At 56.5% G+C, this 19,600-nt stretch overlaps 5 protein-coding genes across 5 annotated transcripts; 2 read left to right on the forward strand and 3 right to left on the reverse strand.

Moving 5' to 3' along the window:
* Positions 1 to 589: 589 nt before the first annotated feature.
* On the reverse strand, positions 590 to 1,935 carry EsH8_I_000868 (kinase-like domain-containing protein; the record flags this gene model as incomplete). Its single annotated transcript, XM_083268281.1, has 3 exons — positions 590 to 980; positions 1,117 to 1,736; positions 1,837 to 1,935. 3 exons carry the CDS (start codon positions 1,933 to 1,935, stop codon positions 590 to 592), a joined length of 1,110 nt encoding a protein of 369 aa, XP_083118719.1.
* A 1,650-nt stretch (positions 1,936 to 3,585) lies between these two features.
* Positions 3,586 to 4,488, reverse strand: EsH8_I_000869 (transcription activator HAP2; the record flags this gene model as incomplete). Its single annotated transcript, XM_083268282.1, has 1 exon — positions 3,586 to 4,488. The coding sequence occupies one exon, from the start codon at positions 4,486 to 4,488 to the stop codon at positions 3,586 to 3,588; it is 903 nt and encodes a 300-aa protein (XP_083118720.1).
* Positions 4,489 to 14,712: 10,224 nt separating this feature from the next.
* Positions 14,713 to 16,158, forward strand: EsH8_I_000870 (uncharacterized protein; the record flags this gene model as incomplete). The annotated part of the gene is made up of 1 exon (XM_083268283.1): positions 14,713 to 16,158. One exon carries the CDS (start codon positions 14,713 to 14,715, stop codon positions 16,156 to 16,158), a length of 1,446 nt encoding a protein of 481 aa, XP_083118721.1.
* A 618-nt stretch (positions 16,159 to 16,776) lies between these two features.
* EsH8_I_000871 (GNAT family N-acetyltransferase) lies at positions 16,777 to 17,466 on the forward strand (the record flags this gene model as incomplete). The annotated part of the gene is made up of 1 exon (XM_083268284.1): positions 16,777 to 17,466. One exon carries the CDS (start codon positions 16,777 to 16,779, stop codon positions 17,464 to 17,466), a length of 690 nt encoding a protein of 229 aa, XP_083118722.1.
* A 208-nt stretch (positions 17,467 to 17,674) lies between these two features.
* On the reverse strand, positions 17,675 to 18,931 carry EsH8_I_000872 (uncharacterized protein; the record flags this gene model as incomplete). Its single annotated transcript, XM_083268285.1, has 1 exon — positions 17,675 to 18,931. The coding sequence occupies one exon, from the start codon at positions 18,929 to 18,931 to the stop codon at positions 17,675 to 17,677; it is 1,257 nt and encodes a 418-aa protein (XP_083118723.1).
* Positions 18,932 to 19,600: the final 669 nt, after the last annotated feature.

Here is a 19,600-nt window from a genome sequence, read left to right on the forward strand (position 1 = left end):
CAGGGGCCAATTATCTGAGCAAGTCGGGAGTTCACTCTATCTTCTACGCTGCGTCGGGCCTCCCATCTTCAACTGGATGTTGTTTGTCTTCAAGGTGACTTGGTTCACGGACCATTGATTCTCTATTTGTACATCGACCTCTCTCCGCCGGGCGAACGGACTGGACCCGGATCCTGCGAAAATGGGATACGTGAAAAGAATAGCGGGAAGAACAAAACGAAAAAGGACAGAAAAAAGGAAAGGAACAGAGGGGGGGGGCGGTGGACAGTCGAGACAGGGCTCAAAAGAAGACGGGGGGCGATTTACCAGAAGCCAGTCTTCGTACTCGACTGTGTTGTGTAGGCGGGGAGGGGAGCAGCTCATGCGTCGGGCTGCCACCGTTACATGATAACGCCGGGGGGGCAACTCTGACATCAGATCAAGCCTCTTCTATGCGCATATTTCTTTTTGGTTTAAATTTTGTTTTTTTCCAAGTATCAAACTATATGCTACCAAAACCCAAGATCTAGATCCAAATGTAAAGCCACCCTCTCACAGAGGGAGAAGAACACCCCTCCCTGTGTGTACGCTGCGTGCCCGCCCCCCCGCCTCACAGCTTCGCCTTCCCCTCGGCCTGGTCCCGGCTCCTCCCCACCAGCTCCCAGGCGAACTCGGCCAGCGGGCCCCGCGTGACGGCGAAGCGCTTCGCCTGCTCGCTGCTCGCCTGGCCCTGCGCCGCGCGCGCCGCGATGCCCTGGCACACGGCCGCCAGCCGGAACAGGCTGAAGGCCATGCCCCAGTTGATGTCGGCGGCGGGCTCCCACCCGGCCTCGGAGGCATACCAGCCCACGATCTCCTCGGCCGTCGGCAGGCCGGGCGTGGCGCCGGGGAGGAACCCGTCGTGCGCGTAGATGCCGCTCCCCGCGCGCGAGGCGGTGAAGTACGGGTGCAGGAAGTTGCAGAGGTCCGAGAGCGGGTGGCCCACGGTGGACATTTCCCAGCTGCGAGGGGCGTGGTTCGTCAGCATGTCTGGTCGCATGTCCACGGTTGAGAGGTGATGAGGCAGGACGAGGTAAAGGGAGATAGGTAAAAAGGGGAGGGGGGGCAAAAGAAAAAGGGGGTGGTAGGAATACATACTCCAAGATGCCAATAACCCTCGGCTCCGTCTTGTGGAAGACGAGATTGTCAATCTTGTAATCCCCGTGGATCAGCGTGCCCCGATCCCGCGGCTGGCGGGCCTTGTCCCCAAAGAATTTGACCATCTCCCCGAAATGCGGCAGGTCCCCGACCTTCTCGCCCGTCTCCCGGTCGACGGCCGCGGCCTGGCTCTCGCAGATGGTGGTCCACGTCCGGATCTGCCGGTCGTAGAAGCCGCTCGCCTTGCCGTACCCCTCCAGCCCGACGTCCTTGGGGCCGACCCTGTGCAGCTTCGCCAGGGTGAGCGTGGCCGCCTTCCACAGCGCCTTGCGCTCCTCGGGTGACGAGACCTCGGGCATGGCCGGGTCTTCCAGGATGCGCCCGTCGAGGAACTCCATGATGTAGAAGGGCGTGCCGACGACCGAGTCGTCCTCGCAGAGGCAGTAGGCCTTCGGTACCGGCACGTCGGTGGGCTCCAGGGCGTGGATTATGCGGTGCTCGCGCTCGACCTTGTGCGCGGCCTTGGACAGGAGCTTCCCGGGGGGCTTCTTGCGCATCACGTAGCGCGCGTTCGTTGCGTCGGTGAGTTGGTACGTCGGGTTCGACTGGCCGAAGCCGAACTGGTGGCGCGAGGGCACGTCAGCTGCTGCGCTTCTGGGTTCTTGTCGGGGCAATTGGCGGGGAGAGGATGGCGGCTTGGGAATGTCACTGGGTACGCACCTGCTTGATCTCCAACGGCGTCTTGATCTGCGGCACATGCTGCTCGATATACCGCTCCAGCGCCTTTTGGTCAATGGGGTGCCGCACACGTCCCGCCATCTTGTCCGCTGGTGTCTATGCTCCGGGTTTGTTGCTGTGTATGGGCTTCGTCTACCGCTGCTTGTCGTCGTCGCCGTCGCCGCTGGTTGCCGTTGTTTCAATTGGCCGTGTTTCTCTACGAGTTTGAATACGCAGGGCCTCGGTGGTGATTGTCGCAAAACCCAGTTATGATTTGGTTGGTCAAGCACCCGCCGTTCAAGTCCCGGACGGAGAGGAATTCCGGGGAAGGCTTGCCGGGTTGTACTTCGTCTCTCGCATATTCAGCCTCGGTTCGTACCCTAGTGACGTTTTGGCGGGCAGCGCGTGGGCGCGCGGGGGTGGGAAGAATGCCAATTATGCGAGGTGGCTGCCGGATCGGATTTCAGCAGAGATGCCGAGGTCCACCGGCCATACAAAAGCTGGAGCTGCACCGCAGCTAGGGACACTGGGGCGGGGAGACTGCTCAGGGGGGACCAACGGGTGCGGGCAGCAAAGTGCGGAGGTGGAGGCGGGCTGTCGAATCTTCGCTAGCCGTACCCGACCAAGCCGGTGCATCCACCCATCATCTGCGAGCATTGGTGCTCACTTGAATTCACTTGTTGGTCAAAAGCCTCGCTGCCTGGTCCCTTGCGCAAGAGAAGATCCGTCCCCCTTTAACCTTGTCAAGTGGTTCATCTCGTCTGATTGGCTTTTCTCACCGAGTCAGTGACTTGTTATATGGACTGCACTACACGTCTACGACCACGATGCGCCAACTTCTCTTCACACACTCTTGTGTAGATATATGTTCAGTGACGACGAATTTGCAGTAAATATATAAAGGTATAGATTGCTCGAATCGAAAACAGTCGTTAAATCCGTGTTTCTCTCCCTAGGTACAAATCCGGCGACGGATTGCCAGGAAAAATAAATCTATCCCCGTCAACCCACCAAGTAAAAGTGGTGAGGTAGATAAAAGCGTTGAAAATCATCTTCAATCATTCTCTTGTTCCATACTTCAACTCTCAACGCGCCAATCGCTGGCGGTTGTTTTCATTTTTGGTTTTTTTTCTTTTCTCTTCATTTCAACTCCCTGCTGAGGCAAGAAAAATAAAGAAAAAAAAGCCGCTGGTAGCCAGACCATTTGCCCATTTCTGCAACCACCGTCCACCGAAGAGTAAAAAAAAACCCCCCTCATCCAGACAAAGATTGTGACACGAAGTGAAGTAAATCAAAAACAACAAGGAGAAGGGGGTAATCGAGTAAACACAAGAGGGGTATCCGTCGTTTCGAGTCGTCCATGCATTCTTCCCTCCCATTTCCCTTGCGGCCACCCCCGTCGGCACGGGTGCCATGCTGTTGCCAGTCGATAATGTGTATTAGCCGTGAAAACGAAAAGAAAAAGAGAAAAAAGACCAGTGCCGCTCGGTGGCACTGGCCAGGAGGCCTGGCAGCCCGAGAGCAACGAGAGTCCTGTGTACCAGCCCGCATGCTGCATTTAAAGACGTTGGCGGAACGATCCTGCCCCTATAAACACATCCCGTACAAATCCTTTCCACAAGGACTCCCGCCTCCATTATAAACCAATGTCGAAAGAGTAGAGATGGTTGCGAGTCGTCTCTGCAGGCTGTCGTGACTTCGTGGTCGGACTACGCGACAAACAAGAACGGTTCGGCAGTGGATGGGGTGGGATCAGGACTCGTCCTCCTCCTCATCCTCCTCTTCGGGACTCTCGGATGCCGTCTTGGCCTTCTTGTTGGCGTTTGAGTCCTCGATCACCGACTTCCTCTTGGAGCCGGCCTTGGCCTCCGAAGCGTCGTCCTTGGGAGGCTCGCCGCCCTTCTCGCGCTCAATGGCGGCAACCTCCTCCGCGGTGAGGAAGCGACCGCCGGGACCGCGGGGTCTGCGCATGGCATGGTTGTGTCTCGACTCGTGGAGGTAAGGCTTACGGCCCTTGGAGGTGAGGCGGAGCTGCTCCTCAAGCTTTTGGCGTGCGACGCGGCGCTTCAGGATGCGATGGAACTGCTTCGCGTTGACGTACAGGGGCGACTCCTCGATACCGCTGGTGGTCATCTCGGGGGATTGCGGGTGCGGCATGGCCTGGGCCTGTGCCATTTGCGGAGGGGCGACGCCGGGCCGCGCGCCGACATGGCCCATCATGCCCTGCGCCGTGGGGACGCCTGGGCTGGTGACTTGGCTGAGACGTCTTTGGCCGGGCAGCTGCGAAACGTTGTTCATCTGGGTCGGCGACCGAGGATCGCGGTTCTCCTTCTTCGCCCCGCCCATGCGAGGCGAGGTTTGGGGCAGGCTGGGATCCGACTGCATGTAAGGGTAGTTCGATCCCGACGCAGCTGCGGTTGCCGCCATGGCGGCGGCCTGGATTTGGGGCATGGCATAGTGCATGCCCTGTTGAGGGACGTTGTACTGTGGCTGATACATGTTGTGTCCTTGTCCCTGAGAGGGTGATTGTTGCTGTGACAATATGGGTGACGTCTGTACGCCGTGAGGAGATGTGATGCTGTTGGCGGTGGTGGAGTTGGTGTATCCCGAATGCGCGTTCTGAGGTTGTTGTGGGTATTGTGCGTATTCCATCATACTGGGGCTAAACTCGTTCGCAGGCGATTGAGCAGTGCGATGAAGGCAGTTGTCTTCGTCGCGAATTTACTCGGAACCAATGAGAAGTCGGGCGAGAGATCTAGCTTGGCAACGGGGTTGGCGTGGGTTCAGAAAAACGTGACCGCAAATAAGGGTATCACGGGTATGGGTCGCGAGTGACGAATGAGTTGCGACAAAAGCTGCCTTTTTCGTGAGGGTCGAGCTTTAAAAACGACTGGGACGGCCCGTCTGTTTGGGTAGAGTTGGGCACACGCGTTGGGAGCCGGCGGTGTCCTGGGGTGCTTTGCCAGTGTACTGGGAGCGGAGGGGCTCAATCTATTGGTGATGCGTGGATGAGCTGGCAGTGGTGCGCGACGTAAGTGGCCTACCACGGCATATGCAGGCTGATGTAGTCGCGGGGCGGACGCTGCGGGTGGCTGAGCCTGGGGTGAGAATGACAGCCACGTGAGAGTGACGAGGTGTGGGATACGGCGATACGGCGGAGGGCGGGCGCGTGTGTGGCCGGCTCGAGGCTGTTGCCGTGCGAGGCGGAGGCGAGGCGACGGTCTTGAGTTGCTAGCCGTCCAAGGGGTCGGGGTCCTGGGACTGGTCTACCGGCTGCACTGCGGGAGCGGGTAGTTTTGGACGAAACAGGATGGTGCCTTGTTTCCCCAGAAAAAGAGACGGTTTGATTTGGCTTTTTTTTTCCACTTCGTGTCGTGGGGATCTGTCCAACCAAAGAATGTTAGTTCTCCTGTATATAAGCCAAAGCTCGGGATGATGCGACAAAGGCAGGCAGAATTAGCGGGGTTTCTGATGCTCTCTTCGCGCCTCGGGCCACCACTTGATGCGCTGGCAGACCTCTCATGCATGACGGAATATGCAGAGACAGGGCCCACCATGCCAGCCTGCCCGGCGACAAATTCCCCTTGCTGCGGTAATGGTGGCGGCGCAGAGCCCAGAGGACAGTCCGAGCTGCCGTGACAGAGCCTGTGCTTTGCGACTATGAGGGAAGGGAAGGGAAGGGGTGCCTGTACAGGCGCTGTCTTGTGTCGCTCTGCCACAAGCCTAGACTGGGCACACTAAGCGCTCCCCAAGAGCGTGTGCCCAACTGAGGCTGCACTCTAGGTGGTTGGGTAAGGAGAGCGCTTCAATGCGCCGCCGGCACCCTCAATGGCAAGCCTCGGAGGGAGTGCTTCGAGAAGGCGCAAAAGGCTTGGTATGCGGGAATGCATCCACAAGAAATACAACAGCAAAGACAGAGTAGCGTCAGAGGACGAAACAGTGAAAACGGCAGGGTGTCGCCGACGTCCGTAGTTTGACATGAGAGAGAGGGTGAGAGACAGGTTGACGTGGACATGGAGAAGGGGTGTGAGGCCGAGGAATGGATGGTTGCACCTCGGGGGGAAGCGGGAAGCGTACAGGTGTGCTGTGGAGGGCGGTGACAATGCGACAATGAAGAAAGTACAAGACACGTACCACTGAAGTTGGAGATGAGTGTAATCGCCGATGATTGCGAAGAGCTGTTGGGGGGGGGAGGTGACTATGCAGCCTGTCCAAGTCAGCAAGCACGTTTCGGCGTCTTGGTTTCAGAGGACGGAGAGCGCGACACACAGAAGGAGGGGAAAAAGAAAACAAAAGGCCGAACACTGGAGTCTTTGCCAAAAGTTCCAAGTGTCGTCAAAGATTCGATGTCGAATGGTAGCAACAGAATAGATGCCAAGCGCGGGTTCGACAGAGGGCCAAAGACGGGTAGCGTGCAAATGACAGAATGAGAAGACAGCGTCCGTGTTCAGGGACAAGGAAGCGCGCGAACGAACAAGGCTGGAGAGGAGGGGCGCCAGACGAATTGTGTCGAACGGCATGCGAAACGTACCTGGTTGGCTGGATTTAGTTTTTTTCGGCTCGGGGGGTGGTTCTTTTTTTGGGGATTGGCTCCTGGTCCAAGTCGAGGCGAAGCTTTCTGATAGGCTTTCGACTCGAGTGTCACGATATGAGCTTGAGATGGCCTCCAAAAAAGCTTTGACGCGTGTGTGCGCGCGCGGTGGGCGTTTGGCGGAGAGAGTGAAAATGTGTGACGCGGTTGGAGGAGTGGCCCTCGCCGTGGTCGCGCGCTGCGATGCGATGCGGTACGGTTCGGAGCGGTGCGCTGCGGTCAAACAGGCAGAAAAAAGCTGTTTTCCGCAGGGTGAATCCGTCACCTGACAAGCGAGCAGTGTGTTGCTGCTGGCCAATAGTCAAAGACGAGGTGAAGATATCGACGTTTGATAGGACCTCGAGCTGTTTCCCAGTCGCGAATGGCTCACGAGTGTTGTTCTGGAAGCAGTGCAGGCAGCGTGAGTGAATGAGTGGTGTCAGGTTCGGGGGAGACGTTGGAGAGGTGAGCGACGGTCGTGAGTGGTCGCAAGAAAAAAAACGAGCTGATTTGCTGGGTTTTGTGGGAGGGCGGGTTTTTTCTGGCTTTTGGCTCGTTGGATTCGCTGGAGCCTTTTCTTTTGGCGAACCGGGGCACTTTGGCACTTTGTACGCCTGTTTCGGAGGAGGGCAAGAAAAAGTGCGTGGGGCCTGAGGAGAGAGAGTGCGAGTGTGTGGCGTCGGCGGTACTGCGAGATGGGTCGCCTTGCTGGGATCTTGGGGGGGGTGTCGCCTTGGGAAGAACGGGGACGGGAGGGGGAGGGGTGTGGTTGCTGACGTTGACGTCGCAGTGTGGGAAGGAAGGAGGAGCACGAGTGTGAGCAAGCAAGCTCCAACTTACACGCCCCCTCTCGGTTCTCAACAATCAAGACAGCCAGCCGTCCGTGGCCAGGACAGGAAGGGAAGGCAGGCAGATTGGCAGAGGCAGGCAGGACGCAGGCAGGCGTGGCAGGAGGCAAGGCAGGCCGAGAGTGAGTGAGTGAGTGAGAGGCAGGCAGGCAAGACGGGACGGAAAGGCCGGTTGCTGTCTTCGTCGTCGTCGTCACTATGCTCGAGAGTTGTCGTATCTGCTGCTGTCTTCTTCCTTTCTTTTTCCCTCTTTTTCTCCCCCCGGTTTCCCACCGCGCTTTTCTGGCGGTGTGGTGGGTGTGTGTGTGTGTGTGTGTGTGCAGGTTGCTCTCGGTGCTGCGCTGCCGCTGACGGGTTACTTCCTTGCTTGCCGCGCTACGTCGTGTTTCCCCTCACTCTATCACTATTGACCTTTTTCTTTTGCTTTTCCTTTCGCGCGCGTTTTCTTCGCAGATATCGCACGCCCTCGATGCAAGATCGATAAAGTAAAATGCGGAGCGGATAGCCTTAGCTGGTGATTGGCGACTGATTGATATGATGGTCGACGATCCAATGGAATGAAAGCAGCCCGGGCGGCCCTGGTGTCTGTTTCGAAGTGCTCCTGAACGTCGAACCTGATTGACTGATTTGACTCGCCCTTTTTTTTTCTGCCCTCGCGCCTGTCACGTTTGGGTGGGCCGAAGAGGATTGATTGGTTGCGGGAGGGAGGAGGTGAAGGACGAGGGAGAATGCTCAGCGATGATTTGAGGGGCGGGACCATTAACCCTTTAACATCTCTGACTGGCTGAATAAGCGGGTCTTTAGTGGGCCCGTAGTTGTGGCTGGCGACGCTCTCTTCGCATCTGATTTGCTGTCATGACGTGATCTCGACCTCCGCTCACTCGGCTCACCCCCCTTTGGCCCGCGGGTGTGCGCCTTGTCCATTGGGTGTGGAGGGTGCGCGGTATCCAGTCCAGTCACCACCACCACTCGCCCGTCACTTCCACGTCCCGTCCTCCTTCACTTCCTGTCGAATTTCCAGGCCTTGGTTCTTGCAGGAAAGTAACGGGACTGCCTTGGACTCCTCCCACTTTCCTACTCTAATTGAGATTCCTTGTGATGGGGACGAGGTTTCTGGGCGACATTCTCCGCTGCTCGCCAGGGTCGGCCTGCATCTTCCCTCCTTCGTTGCTCCCAGGCAGTTGGTGTTGCTCCCACCAGGCTGCCTGTCCTGTCAACCTCTCAAATTTCCCGCCCTGGCCGTGACTTGTCCCTATGGGGCAAAGTCTCCATCGGCCACGTTACTTCAGTACTTCCCTCGTTTAAAGCAAGGCTGCACGCACCAACAATGGAACAGATGAGACGAGAAGGGACTCATCGCGCTGCTGCTGCTTAATGCCTATCCCGACCACCCTGCCTGGTGGGCTAATGGGCTAATAGTACGGATACATATGGTCGACCCAAGCGCCAGCCCGCGGGACGGGAGAGCTCTGCCTCCCTCTAGAGCAGACGAGCGTGGTGCTGCACCGTACCTTGGGCTACCTCAGGCTCTCCCGCGTCCCCCCAATTCTCAGCACGGGTTTCATAGCCTGTCTGCCGTATGCGTGCGGGTAACGCCACGAACAAGTCGGTCAGCGTCGGCACACAAGCGAACACCTGATCCGACTCCCCCGACCCGAGGAATGAGGCCGATCGACAGATTCGTGAGCTGGCACCTAGCAAGGGCTAAATTTAGTGACCGGCGACTCACTCAGGCTGCGTATTGTGTGTCTGCTTTCGACTCTACCTCGTTTTCCTCGCCGTCACGGAAGTGGGACACGAACAGGGCGGAGAAGGGCGGGCGGGCGAAGGAGAAAGAAAAAAAAAGGAAGAGGCGGTGACGACTCCTCTTCCGCCGCCGAGTCCCCCGACTGTCCTGTTAGCCTCCCTCGGCTGTTGGCTCTGGAACGGTGAGGGGCAAAAAAGTCAAGTTGAGGAGAGAGGCTGGGAATGGAACAGGCTGTCCCAACCGACTGACTGACTGTCCCTTTGCTCACAGCGCGAAGACAGACGCAGTATGTTAGATGGGTGTTGATGGGATTCCCCGTTCGCTATAATTGATTGTTCATGGTATGCAGGGCAGACGGGCTATTCCAGGAGGACTGGGGGTTGTGGAATCACATCGCGTCCCGCGACAGCTTGCAATCCCCTCGTCGACCGATGCGGACTGACGGTTTGTGCTGGTTCGCCGGGCTCGCACCTCACACTGTCGATCGGTTGGGCCTGAATTGCTGGTGCGGCTGGGGCCTCCCCTGCTGCTGCAACAGTCTCCGGGTTTCCTGTCCCAGCTCCGTCCACGCCGCATCACACTTTTCTTCTTCCTGCTGGGGGCTCCATCATCAGCCACTTCGGCCCCACGTGACACACACCGCATTAATTCTCTGACGAAATTTTTCATGATTCTGAAGCAGCAATGCCCTGGCGGGCAATGTACTGTGTACGCAGGCACTACGGTACCTCCAGTGGTTCCCCTCCCCTCGGCCAGATGGGGGACGTGGGAGTGACTGGCACTCACGGAAGAAGCACCTGGCTGCATCGCTCGCTTCCAGTTCCAGGGCACCGAGCACGAACGCATGTCATGCACCGCTGCCATGTCACAAATCACATGGTTCGGTCGTCGCGGCGCCGTAGGAATTACTTGCAACAACCGCCCGCTGTAGCAAGTAGCTTAAGCCTCGATTTCCAAGAGTGACTATCAGTAAGACGGAGCGACGGGGAGGGGTTCATTCGGCAGGCAAGTGCATCAACAAATGTCCTTCGTACCGCAACCACTGCGAGGTCTCCGCCCGAGGGCAGTCGGAGTCACGAAACCTGCATCCGGCCGCTCGGAGATCGCTACTTACAGAACTCTGACTGCAGCAAGTACATGCAGTCTGTGTATCAGAGGCTTGGGTGTCTCACGGGCTGACATTCGCAGTGGGGTTGCCGGGTGCATCGGTCGTTGCACTCGGCTCGACCAGCGTGGGGAGAGGCTTGCCGTAGCAGATGCTTGGTCGGCTCTGCTCATTGTTTTTTTGATTGCCTCACGGTGCCTGGAATGATGGTCCGGAGGTCAGGTGAGCCTACAATGGAGCAGAATCCGGTTTGGGGAAAAGAGCGACCGATATCCCTCTTCGGAGTGTTGTTCAGTGTTCTAGGCCTTCACACTACATGCACACATGCACACACACGAGGAGCAGGCGGGCGACGCGACGCGACAATGGTTGGGTGAGAATTCACCTCGTACGAATTATTTCAATGGCTGGAGACGCTTCATTTCTGTTGCTGCCTAGTGGTCAGCTGCCTTATTCCATGAATCGAGTGGGTGGGAATGCGTCACACCTCTCCCAGGGTACACGGACTATGAGCCAGTCTGAGCGCGAGGACATGGGCGGAGGCGACTCTCCCACTCCCGTCGCCCGGCATCCATCATGGACAGCCACCAACGCTCGACCTGGCGTGACAAGCTGACAACCACTCGGACATGGGCCATGGTCAGCTTAGAGATGCCGAGCCTCCTTGTTGTTACGGCGGCGCCTTTCCTCTCACTCCGCGTGTTGCTCCAACATCACCCATGTCTCTCCATCTTCAGCAGTCACGGATACTTCACAGGAGCGCCTCAGACCCCTCGCGGGTAGCCGTGCGGTCGCCACGGCCTAGACTCCAGCTGTAACGGGCTTTGACACGGCTCACTCCTCATTAATCACCCAGGCACTCATGCGACAAAGTGCCGCCCCCCCCTCATTTCTAAAGGATCAGTTCACTTCGGCAGTGATATGTTCGGCTTGGATCTGCCTGATGCGTTGGGTCAACCAGCGCTGAGCAGTGTTGCCCGCCAGCTTGCCAAGCTCGCTGACAAGATTCCAGCGGAAGGGAGGGATCTGCACAGCTGAAGCCGGGCCAACACGACACGGTTGGGCCATGGTCAATATTATCGGACGAGTGACACGTAACGCAGTTAAAGCTTCAAAGGCAGCTCATTCTAAATACCCTGGCAACACGCTTGTGACGGGAACCAAGCCCCCTCCACCCAGCTCCACAGAGTCGCCCGCACAGAGGACATCTGATCTTTGTTCACACCTGCATTTGCTATCGCGGGCATCCCGTCGCACGCGCTCCCGTATATCGTGCGCCTCCATCGGCAGGTGATACATTGCGCTATATTTTTCATCAGGCTTCAATGTCTTGGCTCATGGCTTTCGTATCGCGTGAACCAAGCATTGCTGATACATCGCAAGGCGCGGCTCAACCGGGTAAATTGCAGCCGTTTCTGCCGTACATGTTATCGTTTTCCCGATTCTGCAATCAGCTCCCCCCCAGTCGCGAAGGGATCTCCCGCGCCTCTTCGCGACGAATGAGCGCGGAGTTTTCAACCTCTGCTTTCCTATTCGGCCGTCTCCCCCAATCCTCGAAGCTAGCACCACACCATGGTCTTCCCCCCACCGCTCCATCGGCCGTGATGGATGGATGTCTCTTGTTCCTGGCGCTTAACTCTGAATGATGGGGCCGGTGGGAAGGCCGTGACAACTTGACAGGCAACGGCGGCGCATCATTTTAAAGGGGCTCGCGACGGGCCTGTAGTCATCTTACAACCAACCGCCGGCGCGCGGGAGGATTTCGCGCTCCCGCGCAACGCCGTCTTGGACTTGGGGGCTTCATGTCAGCGCTTGTGACTGGTCACGGTAGACTGAACGGGTCACGGGATCCTTGAGTCTCCGGGCCTATCCATTGGCAAGACATCTCCTGGACGCCCACCGCGAAAGCGACCGTTTGCGGCTCTAAGCTGTGACATATGCAGGCACGCAGATAGACATCCAGACGTCCAGTTGGGCAAACCCGCGCCCCCCTCCCCCTTCGCGCTACAATGTGATTGTTCCCGCACATGATCCATACCAGGTAGCTCTTGGTTCGCCCCCCGCGCTGGGTTTGGCTTTTCCGGCTCGCCGAGCGCGAATTAGACCACGGCACTTGGCCGTTATTGGCAAGTTCGCAGCAGAACTGGACGACGGTCCACCTCCCCCGCGACAAACCTCTCATTTCGCTCGTCGTCGACGCTACACAGCGCGAAGCATACACTCCTTCACTCACCCAGATGCCGTGTGTCCGTGATATCGACCGGGGGGGAATGTTATTCCTGGAGGGCGGGTAAGCCAAAATCAAACCAGACGCTCTTGTCTTTAGTGAGTCTCCCCGTTACAACTCAACAAACAAAAAACAAAACATGGCGGGCCCCAAAAATGACTTTGCGTTGCGAACGGCCTACCTCGGTGGGCCGCCCCCTTCTCCCTTCCTCCCTCCCAAGCCAAGCCAAGCCGGCGGGCAAAAGAAAATCAAAAGAGGGAGCAAAATGTTCCGAAACCGAGAATCGAACTCGGGGCTATGCCTAACCACTCATCGAGATGAGAGGGCATCATGTTGGCCACTACACCATATCGGATATCCAATTTAATGGGGAGTCGGGGACCATAGGCGGTACATGTATGACTCCTTTTTTTTTCTTTTTTTGGGCGGGGAAGGACCCCGGAGTGAACGGGTGAGTGGAGATGGCCGCCTCGTGAAAAAAATTGTCGTTGTGCGGATATCTTCTCGGTGGGTTTTACGCGCCCGTGAAGTCGGGGTGGTCGGGTGGGGTCTTTGGAGGGGGGTGGGAGTTGCGAACCTCGAGAAACCCTTTTGTCTTGCTCCAGCTTTCGTCTTGGGGGGTATTGTTTCTGCCTGTCAGAGAGGCAGAGAGATGGCATAGTGTTCCCACCCAAAGACACGGCTCGGGGCGTTTTGTGTTTTGCAGGCCCTCCTGGTCACATATCGGCGTTTGTAAGACCCAACTGGTGTGATGGAAAACGAAAATGAAAAATAAGAAAAGTTAAAGGAACGGGATTGCTAAGAAGGAAAGGGAAACTCGCAGGTCGAGTTGTACAAAGTCTTTGTCCACGGTGGCATTTCATCGCCACGGCCAGTGTCCGATCTCGCTGACACAACGGGTGCTTGAGCATACACACACAAGGTCGATAGAGTCAATAGCAACTCTTTTGTTTTCGGGTAATCTGACAGTCTCCATCTTTTCGTTCTAATTGAAGACTGGGTCGAGATCGGTCAAGGTCTGGTTAATAGCATACTTGGCCGTAGGTGGCCCAAACTTTATAATATCATATGGAAGAATATTACCCCTTGCTTGCAGTGAATTACATGGCCCTCCTTTCTTCTTCGTTTCCTTTTTGTGCTCATAGCGGTCAACATGTTGCTCTGTAGGATGCCTCACAAGACGTAACGTATAGCACATTGCTGATAATGAGCTGTTGCTGAAGCATCAGACAGCTGTAAATCTCTCGCTCTGTAAACTCCGAACCTTGCGTCTAGATCCATAAAGTTTTTTTTTTCTTGTTATCTCTACACTTTCTCCTTTCTAGTTAATCAAGTTATACGTGTTGGTACAACTCTGGCCGGTTTGGCAACTCTCGGGTTATATCGTGACAACGACTTTTCAATCAAAACATGACGTTTCAACTTGAAATATGCGGGCTCTCTTTGAAATGTGTTCTGGCTGTCCAACTATGCATCGATAATTCACGTAAACTAAAGTTCCCAAGGCAGCCAAAATATAAGAGTCTCTACTGTGTTTGCACCAAGTTGAAAATTGAAAAGAAACAGTTTAGGCTCTTGGTTTTGGTGTTTTCTCTCTGTTATTTGGAGTCGGGAAAATAAATTGACCACGGTGAAAATTTCTCAAATGTGCACACTTCTTTCCGTTGCTTCTCTTGAGTATGCAAGTTGAAGTTGGGTAGAGGTACTACATCCCATGACATTGGCGAATCAGGACTCAACGAAGTTGAGCCGTCTCCTTGGCCAAAGCGGCAACCAACGCTCAACGAATCGCGTATCCGCGCGCGACAACATGGGCCGAGACATGCCCACTACCCAGACCTATTGCTAAGAGCAAATATTTACAGGCCAGGTCGAGTTAAAATGCTGGCACTAATCAAAGCTTAAACGCGATTGGTGGGGACGGGCAGTTGACTTGACAGGACGCTCTCCGATTCAAGGTTTCGCCCTTAATTAAAAACCAATTTCGAGCACTGCTCCTCCGGTTCTGCCGCCATTATGCACCAATCATCCGGGCGAGCGCGGGCCCCCGGCGTCAACATCACGCCGGCTGTCATGGCACTTACACAGCCCTGGACGGCGGCGAGTGTCACCGGCTTTGGCAAATCCATCATAGTGCCGCGTGAAAAGGTGGAGGTGTTGTTGAATGCTCTTAGATTAAGTCCAGACCCTCGCTTGCGTGAGGTGATTGGCTTCCGCTGAGCTTAAATACAGCGGCATTTCTCGTGAAACCTTTTGGGCCTCGTCACGCTTCACCCGGCGTGTTACACCCGTAGCTAATCCTTAATTCCCGTACGCCTTACGCACCACGCTCACTTCAACCACAGCCGTTCCTTGCTTTGTTTACCCTTTGTCCCTCTCACCATGAGATTCTCTCGGGTAGCCTCGCCTGCCTGGGCCCTCTGGGTCTCCCAGGCCGCCGCTGCCACGACCCCATACCCCTCGACGCCCCTCGACGTCGACGTCGCCATCATCGGCGGCGGAAGCGCTGGGATCCACGCGGCAATCCACCTCAAGGACGCCGGCGCCAAGGTCGTCGTCATCGAGCAGAAGTCCCAGATCGGAGGCCACGCCGAGACCTACATCAACCCGCAGACCGGCGTCCCCGCCAACATCGGCGTCGTCCTCTTCGAGAACAGGGAGATCGTCAGCAACTACTTCTCCCGCCTCAACGTCCCCACCGCCAAGGTCAACCCGATCAGCAGCGCCGGCCCGTCCCAGAACTGGGACTTCTCCCTGGGCATCCCCATCCCCGCGCTGAACGCGACCGCCGCCGCGGCATCGCAGCTGACCCTGGCAGCCGCCGCGCAGGCGTACAGCGTTAACGTGCTGGCCAAGTACCCCTGGATCGACGGAGGCTTCCTCGTCCCCGACCCCGTCCCCGAAGAGCTCACGGTGACGTTTGGGGAGCTTGCGGAGAAGTACAACTTCTCCGCTCTGCTGCCCGTCATCGGCCAGTTCAACTGGTACACGGGAGACGTCTCGGCCATCCCGGCGCTGTACGGCATCAAGGGCCTCGGACCGGGCCTGCTCAACAGCCTCTTCGGCGAGTTCATCGTCTCCGGAACCGGCGACACCAGGGCCCTGTACGACTCGGCCGCCCGGGAGCTGGGCGACAGCGTGCTCCTCGACGCGAGCGTGCTCAAGGTCGACCGCAACATCAAGCTCGACGAGAAGACGGCCTCGGGCGTCACCGTCCTCGTCCAGCAGCCGGGCCAGACCGCCAAGCTCGTCCGCGCCCGCAAGCTCCTGGTCGCCATCCCCCCGACCCTCGAGAACGTGGCCACGTACGACCTCACCAGCCACGAGAGGTCCCTCTTCTCCAAGTTCTCCGCCCTCGGCTACTGGGCCGCCGTCGCCACCATCCCCGGCCTGAACACCAGCCTCGCCAACTTCGGCATCCAGACCCCCTTCAACCAGCCCGTCGTCCCCGGCACCAACGGCATCAACTCGGCCGGGTCCCCCAACGACTTCCTGATCGCCCTGGGCTTCGAGGACACCAACTACTCCGACGCCGACGCCCAGGCCCTCTTCCGCAAGAACCTGGCGACGCTGGCCGCCGGCGGCGCCGTGCCGCAGGACGCCGCCGAGAAGGTGACGTTCCCGTACTTCTCGAACCACAAGCCCTACAACGTGCGCGTCTCGGCCAAGCTCATCAAGTCCGGCTTCTACCGCAAGCTTCTGGCGCTGGAGGGCACGCGCAACACGTACTGGGCCGGCGCGACGTTCTCCGGACACAACAGCGCGCTTGTGTGGTCGTTCAACGAGGGCACCGTCCTGCCCGGCCTGAAGAAGGATCTCGGCCTGTAAATGCGTCTCCCAATTCTGCCCGGCACTATTATACAACCCGGCTGCCGGAGATGGGGCTTTCTACACTAGCATGTATACAATCCATGGGTCTGTTTAAAGATCTTACACACATACATAGTCTAGTCTTAATACAGATGTGAACCCCAGAAGTTTTGAGGCCAAATGATGCAAGGGGATGGGTCTCCTACGCTCAGATTAGCCCAAATACTCGCGGATGCGAATGTTACCAGCAGGGTTTGGGGGGGGGGACGTGCAGGTCGTGACTCTTGAAGGAATCCTTCATCCATCCTTGATTGCCGAGTGTCGGTTGGATTGCTGTTAACTAGCAAACTAGGAAGGCGTTAAGCGGAAATGCGTGTTGGGTTTCAAAGACCCTTGTTGGAGAAGCAGCATTTCCATTCCGTAACCTTGCTTACCTCTGAGTCATCAATAGCGTCAGGGTAGAGATTCCCAACTGTCACTTTGGATATTACCGCGTGGTCAGGGGGCCGTGAATAGTAGAGTATATATGACCACCCTAATAAACTTTTAATTTTCTTTTTTTGGTTGCTCACCTGACCCCACCACGCCGTACTTGATCCAACATTGGCAACATACTTTACCTAGCACCAGGACGCAATGACGGCCCCGTTCCCACAAGACGCTTACGAAATCGTCACGCCGCGGCTCATCATCCGCAGCGCAACCCCCGACGATGCGGAGGCGCTCTACAGACTCCTCTCGACGCCCGAGAACCAGCCCTTTGATGAGGTGCAGCCCGACCTCTCGCCCGAGGTCATGCTCGGGCGCATCAGCAGGTGGGGGCCCCAGACGGCGTCCGGTTTAAGAGCGATCTTGATGATTACGCTGCGGGAGACGGGCGAGCTCATCGGCTGCGGCGGGTTCAACTGCTTCGAGACCGCCGCGGGCGAGACCTGCGACGTCGCGCTCCGGAGACTGCTGGAAGAGGAGACGAAAGCCGAGGACGGCGGTGTTGAGCGGGGTCGTCGCCGCATCACGCCGTACCTGACCGACTTTGGCGTTGTTCTCGACCACCGCCACTGGGGGGTGGGTTACGGGAGGGAGGTTTTGTGTGCGCAGGTCGAATATGCGATCAATGAGCTCGGCTGCAGTATCGTACGTGTCGAGACGACCGTCGAGAACGAGCCATGGCGAGCAGTCATGAAATCGGTTGGGCTAAGCCGGCTCGAGACCAAGCAGCCGGTGAGCTACGGAGACAAACAGATTGGCTTCGTCTATAAGATTGACCCTGCAACCTGGAATGGTGTCAAGGAAGACTTGAAGAAGAGTGAGAAGTGGTTATTATAAACTCAACGTTGGTACGTTGAAGAGACTTGTTCGCATTATACCACAAAGATCATGATGAGTATATTATGAGTGGCATTGAATTACAGAAAAATCCCCTAATACATTATGAATAATAGTGAGTAAACTTGTTGGTTTGCCATCTCTCATGGCTTGTCTCTCGCGTACATATAAACCCCTGGCACCCTGTATTGCCATGACTATGCTTGCCTCACTTGGAACCCTCATCGGCTAATTTAGGATACATGGGTAGCGGGAACTCCGAATCATCAACGTTAGTATCGTCAAGAAACCTCTTCGCCACCCACGGAAGCGCTACGACCTTGGAAATTGTCGACACGCACACCGAGCAAACCCACCTCCCCCACGCCGTCTGGGGATGCGCCACTCCTGGGACGAGGAAGGAAACCTTCTGTATTTCCTCGACGTATGGGCGAAAAGCGTTCTCGTAGGCCTCGAGCGCTCTTGAAGGGTGTTCTCCCTGGCCAAGCTTGCTCAGCTCACCCGCAAGCATATAACCTCCAATCATAGCTAGTGAAGTGCCCATTCCCGTAAGCGGGGACGGGGCAAAACCGGCATCACCGAGACACACAACGCGGGAGTTGGACCACTTGGCCATCTTGATCTGTTGGATCTCCTGGAAATAGTAGTCCTCCGCCTGCTCCATGGCGTCCAGAAGCCTGGGCGCCTGCCATCCAGCATCTGAAAACTCTCTCCTTGCAAGCTCTTGCTGCAGCTTCCTGCCGCCCTTTGAAGCCTCCTGCCATTCTTTCTTCTGAGCATCATTGCAGGGCATGCGAGTAAACATTGCCCGAATGGTGCCGTGCGGGTCGGGTCTAAGGGTGATGATCCTAGATCCCAGGGCCTGATAGACGTTCCACCAGTCGTTGTCGCTGGGCAGGCGCGGGATGGCGCAGTAGACGACGTACATGTTCTTGTCGATGACGGTGATGCTCTCTGGAGGAAAGCACTGCTTCCGAACTTTTGACCACTGACCGTCTGCTGCGACCAAGAGGTCAAAGTCTCGAACCTCTCCATTGCTCAGTTGGACCTTGACAGAATCATCATCGTTGGAGATGATTTTTGTGCTTGTCGTGCCGAACAAGTACTCCACATTCGGGTGGTCTTTTGTGGCATCGTATAGGACAGTAGCCAAGTCTCCGCGCAATATCTCGAATTCTGAGGTAGGACTTGCGGAGGAGCCGTCCTTGACAGGGAAAGATGCGAATGGCCGTCCCTTGGGGTCGATGAGCTGGGTGCCCTTCTCCGTCGTGTTGAACCGTCGAAGTTCTTCGATGAGTCCCATTTTATTCATGACCGAGATTGCGCTATGGTTAACGTCGACGTTGTGGCCGTAGGTAGGGATGGAGCGGCTCTTCTCGATGACGGTGATGCGCGCGCCGGTCCTTGCTAGGAACCATGCCAGCGTTGGGCCAGCTATACCCGCTCCACTGATGAGAACGTGCATGATGGGCTTCAATATGAGTGTGATAGTAATGTTTGGCTGAGCTCTGGAAGATAGAGCAGATCAATAAGTTGAAGCGTCGACGATTATGGCCCTAATATAGTCGTGGCGTCTTTAGTATTTGATTGTACCAATGTACCTTAGGCTGGGTTTGCCGCAAAGCTGGAAGGCCTCAGTCAAGCACATGCTCAACATGTACCAAGCAATATGATTTTTTCCCCTTCTCACTAATTCGTCGCTGAAAACGCACGATTTTGCCAAGAATCAATTACGAAGGGCCGTTCCGCAGGCGCTAATTTGGTAGCAGCTAACAGGATCGTTTACCATGTTTGCCGGGTTTAACGTCCACTTCAAATATCTTCGCGTCATCACTTGACGGTTTTAGCATGAAGGATCAAACGAGAACGACCATAGGGCCTAGTCTGGGCCAGAATACATCACCGGCGTGATTGTGCCTCTATTTTACGGAGTGAACCAGAAGTCCAGAGCCGGGCAGATCGCGGTACTCGGAGAAATTGCTCAACGCCGCGCCGGGATTAGCCGCGTGCAATTGGCTCTACCTGGCCCGGAGGAATGTGTACATATATCGGCATCCCCAATCTGTGCAACCCAAATTTTGCCAGAAGTTCTCAAGTAGATACATCACAAAGGAAGATTAGATTGTAAATGAAG

Source organism: Colletotrichum jinshuiense, chromosome 1, assembly GCF_051148585.1.
Source record: "Colletotrichum jinshuiense chromosome 1, complete sequence".
Taxonomy (NCBI): Eukaryota; Fungi; Ascomycota; class Sordariomycetes; order Glomerellales; family Glomerellaceae; genus Colletotrichum; species Colletotrichum jinshuiense.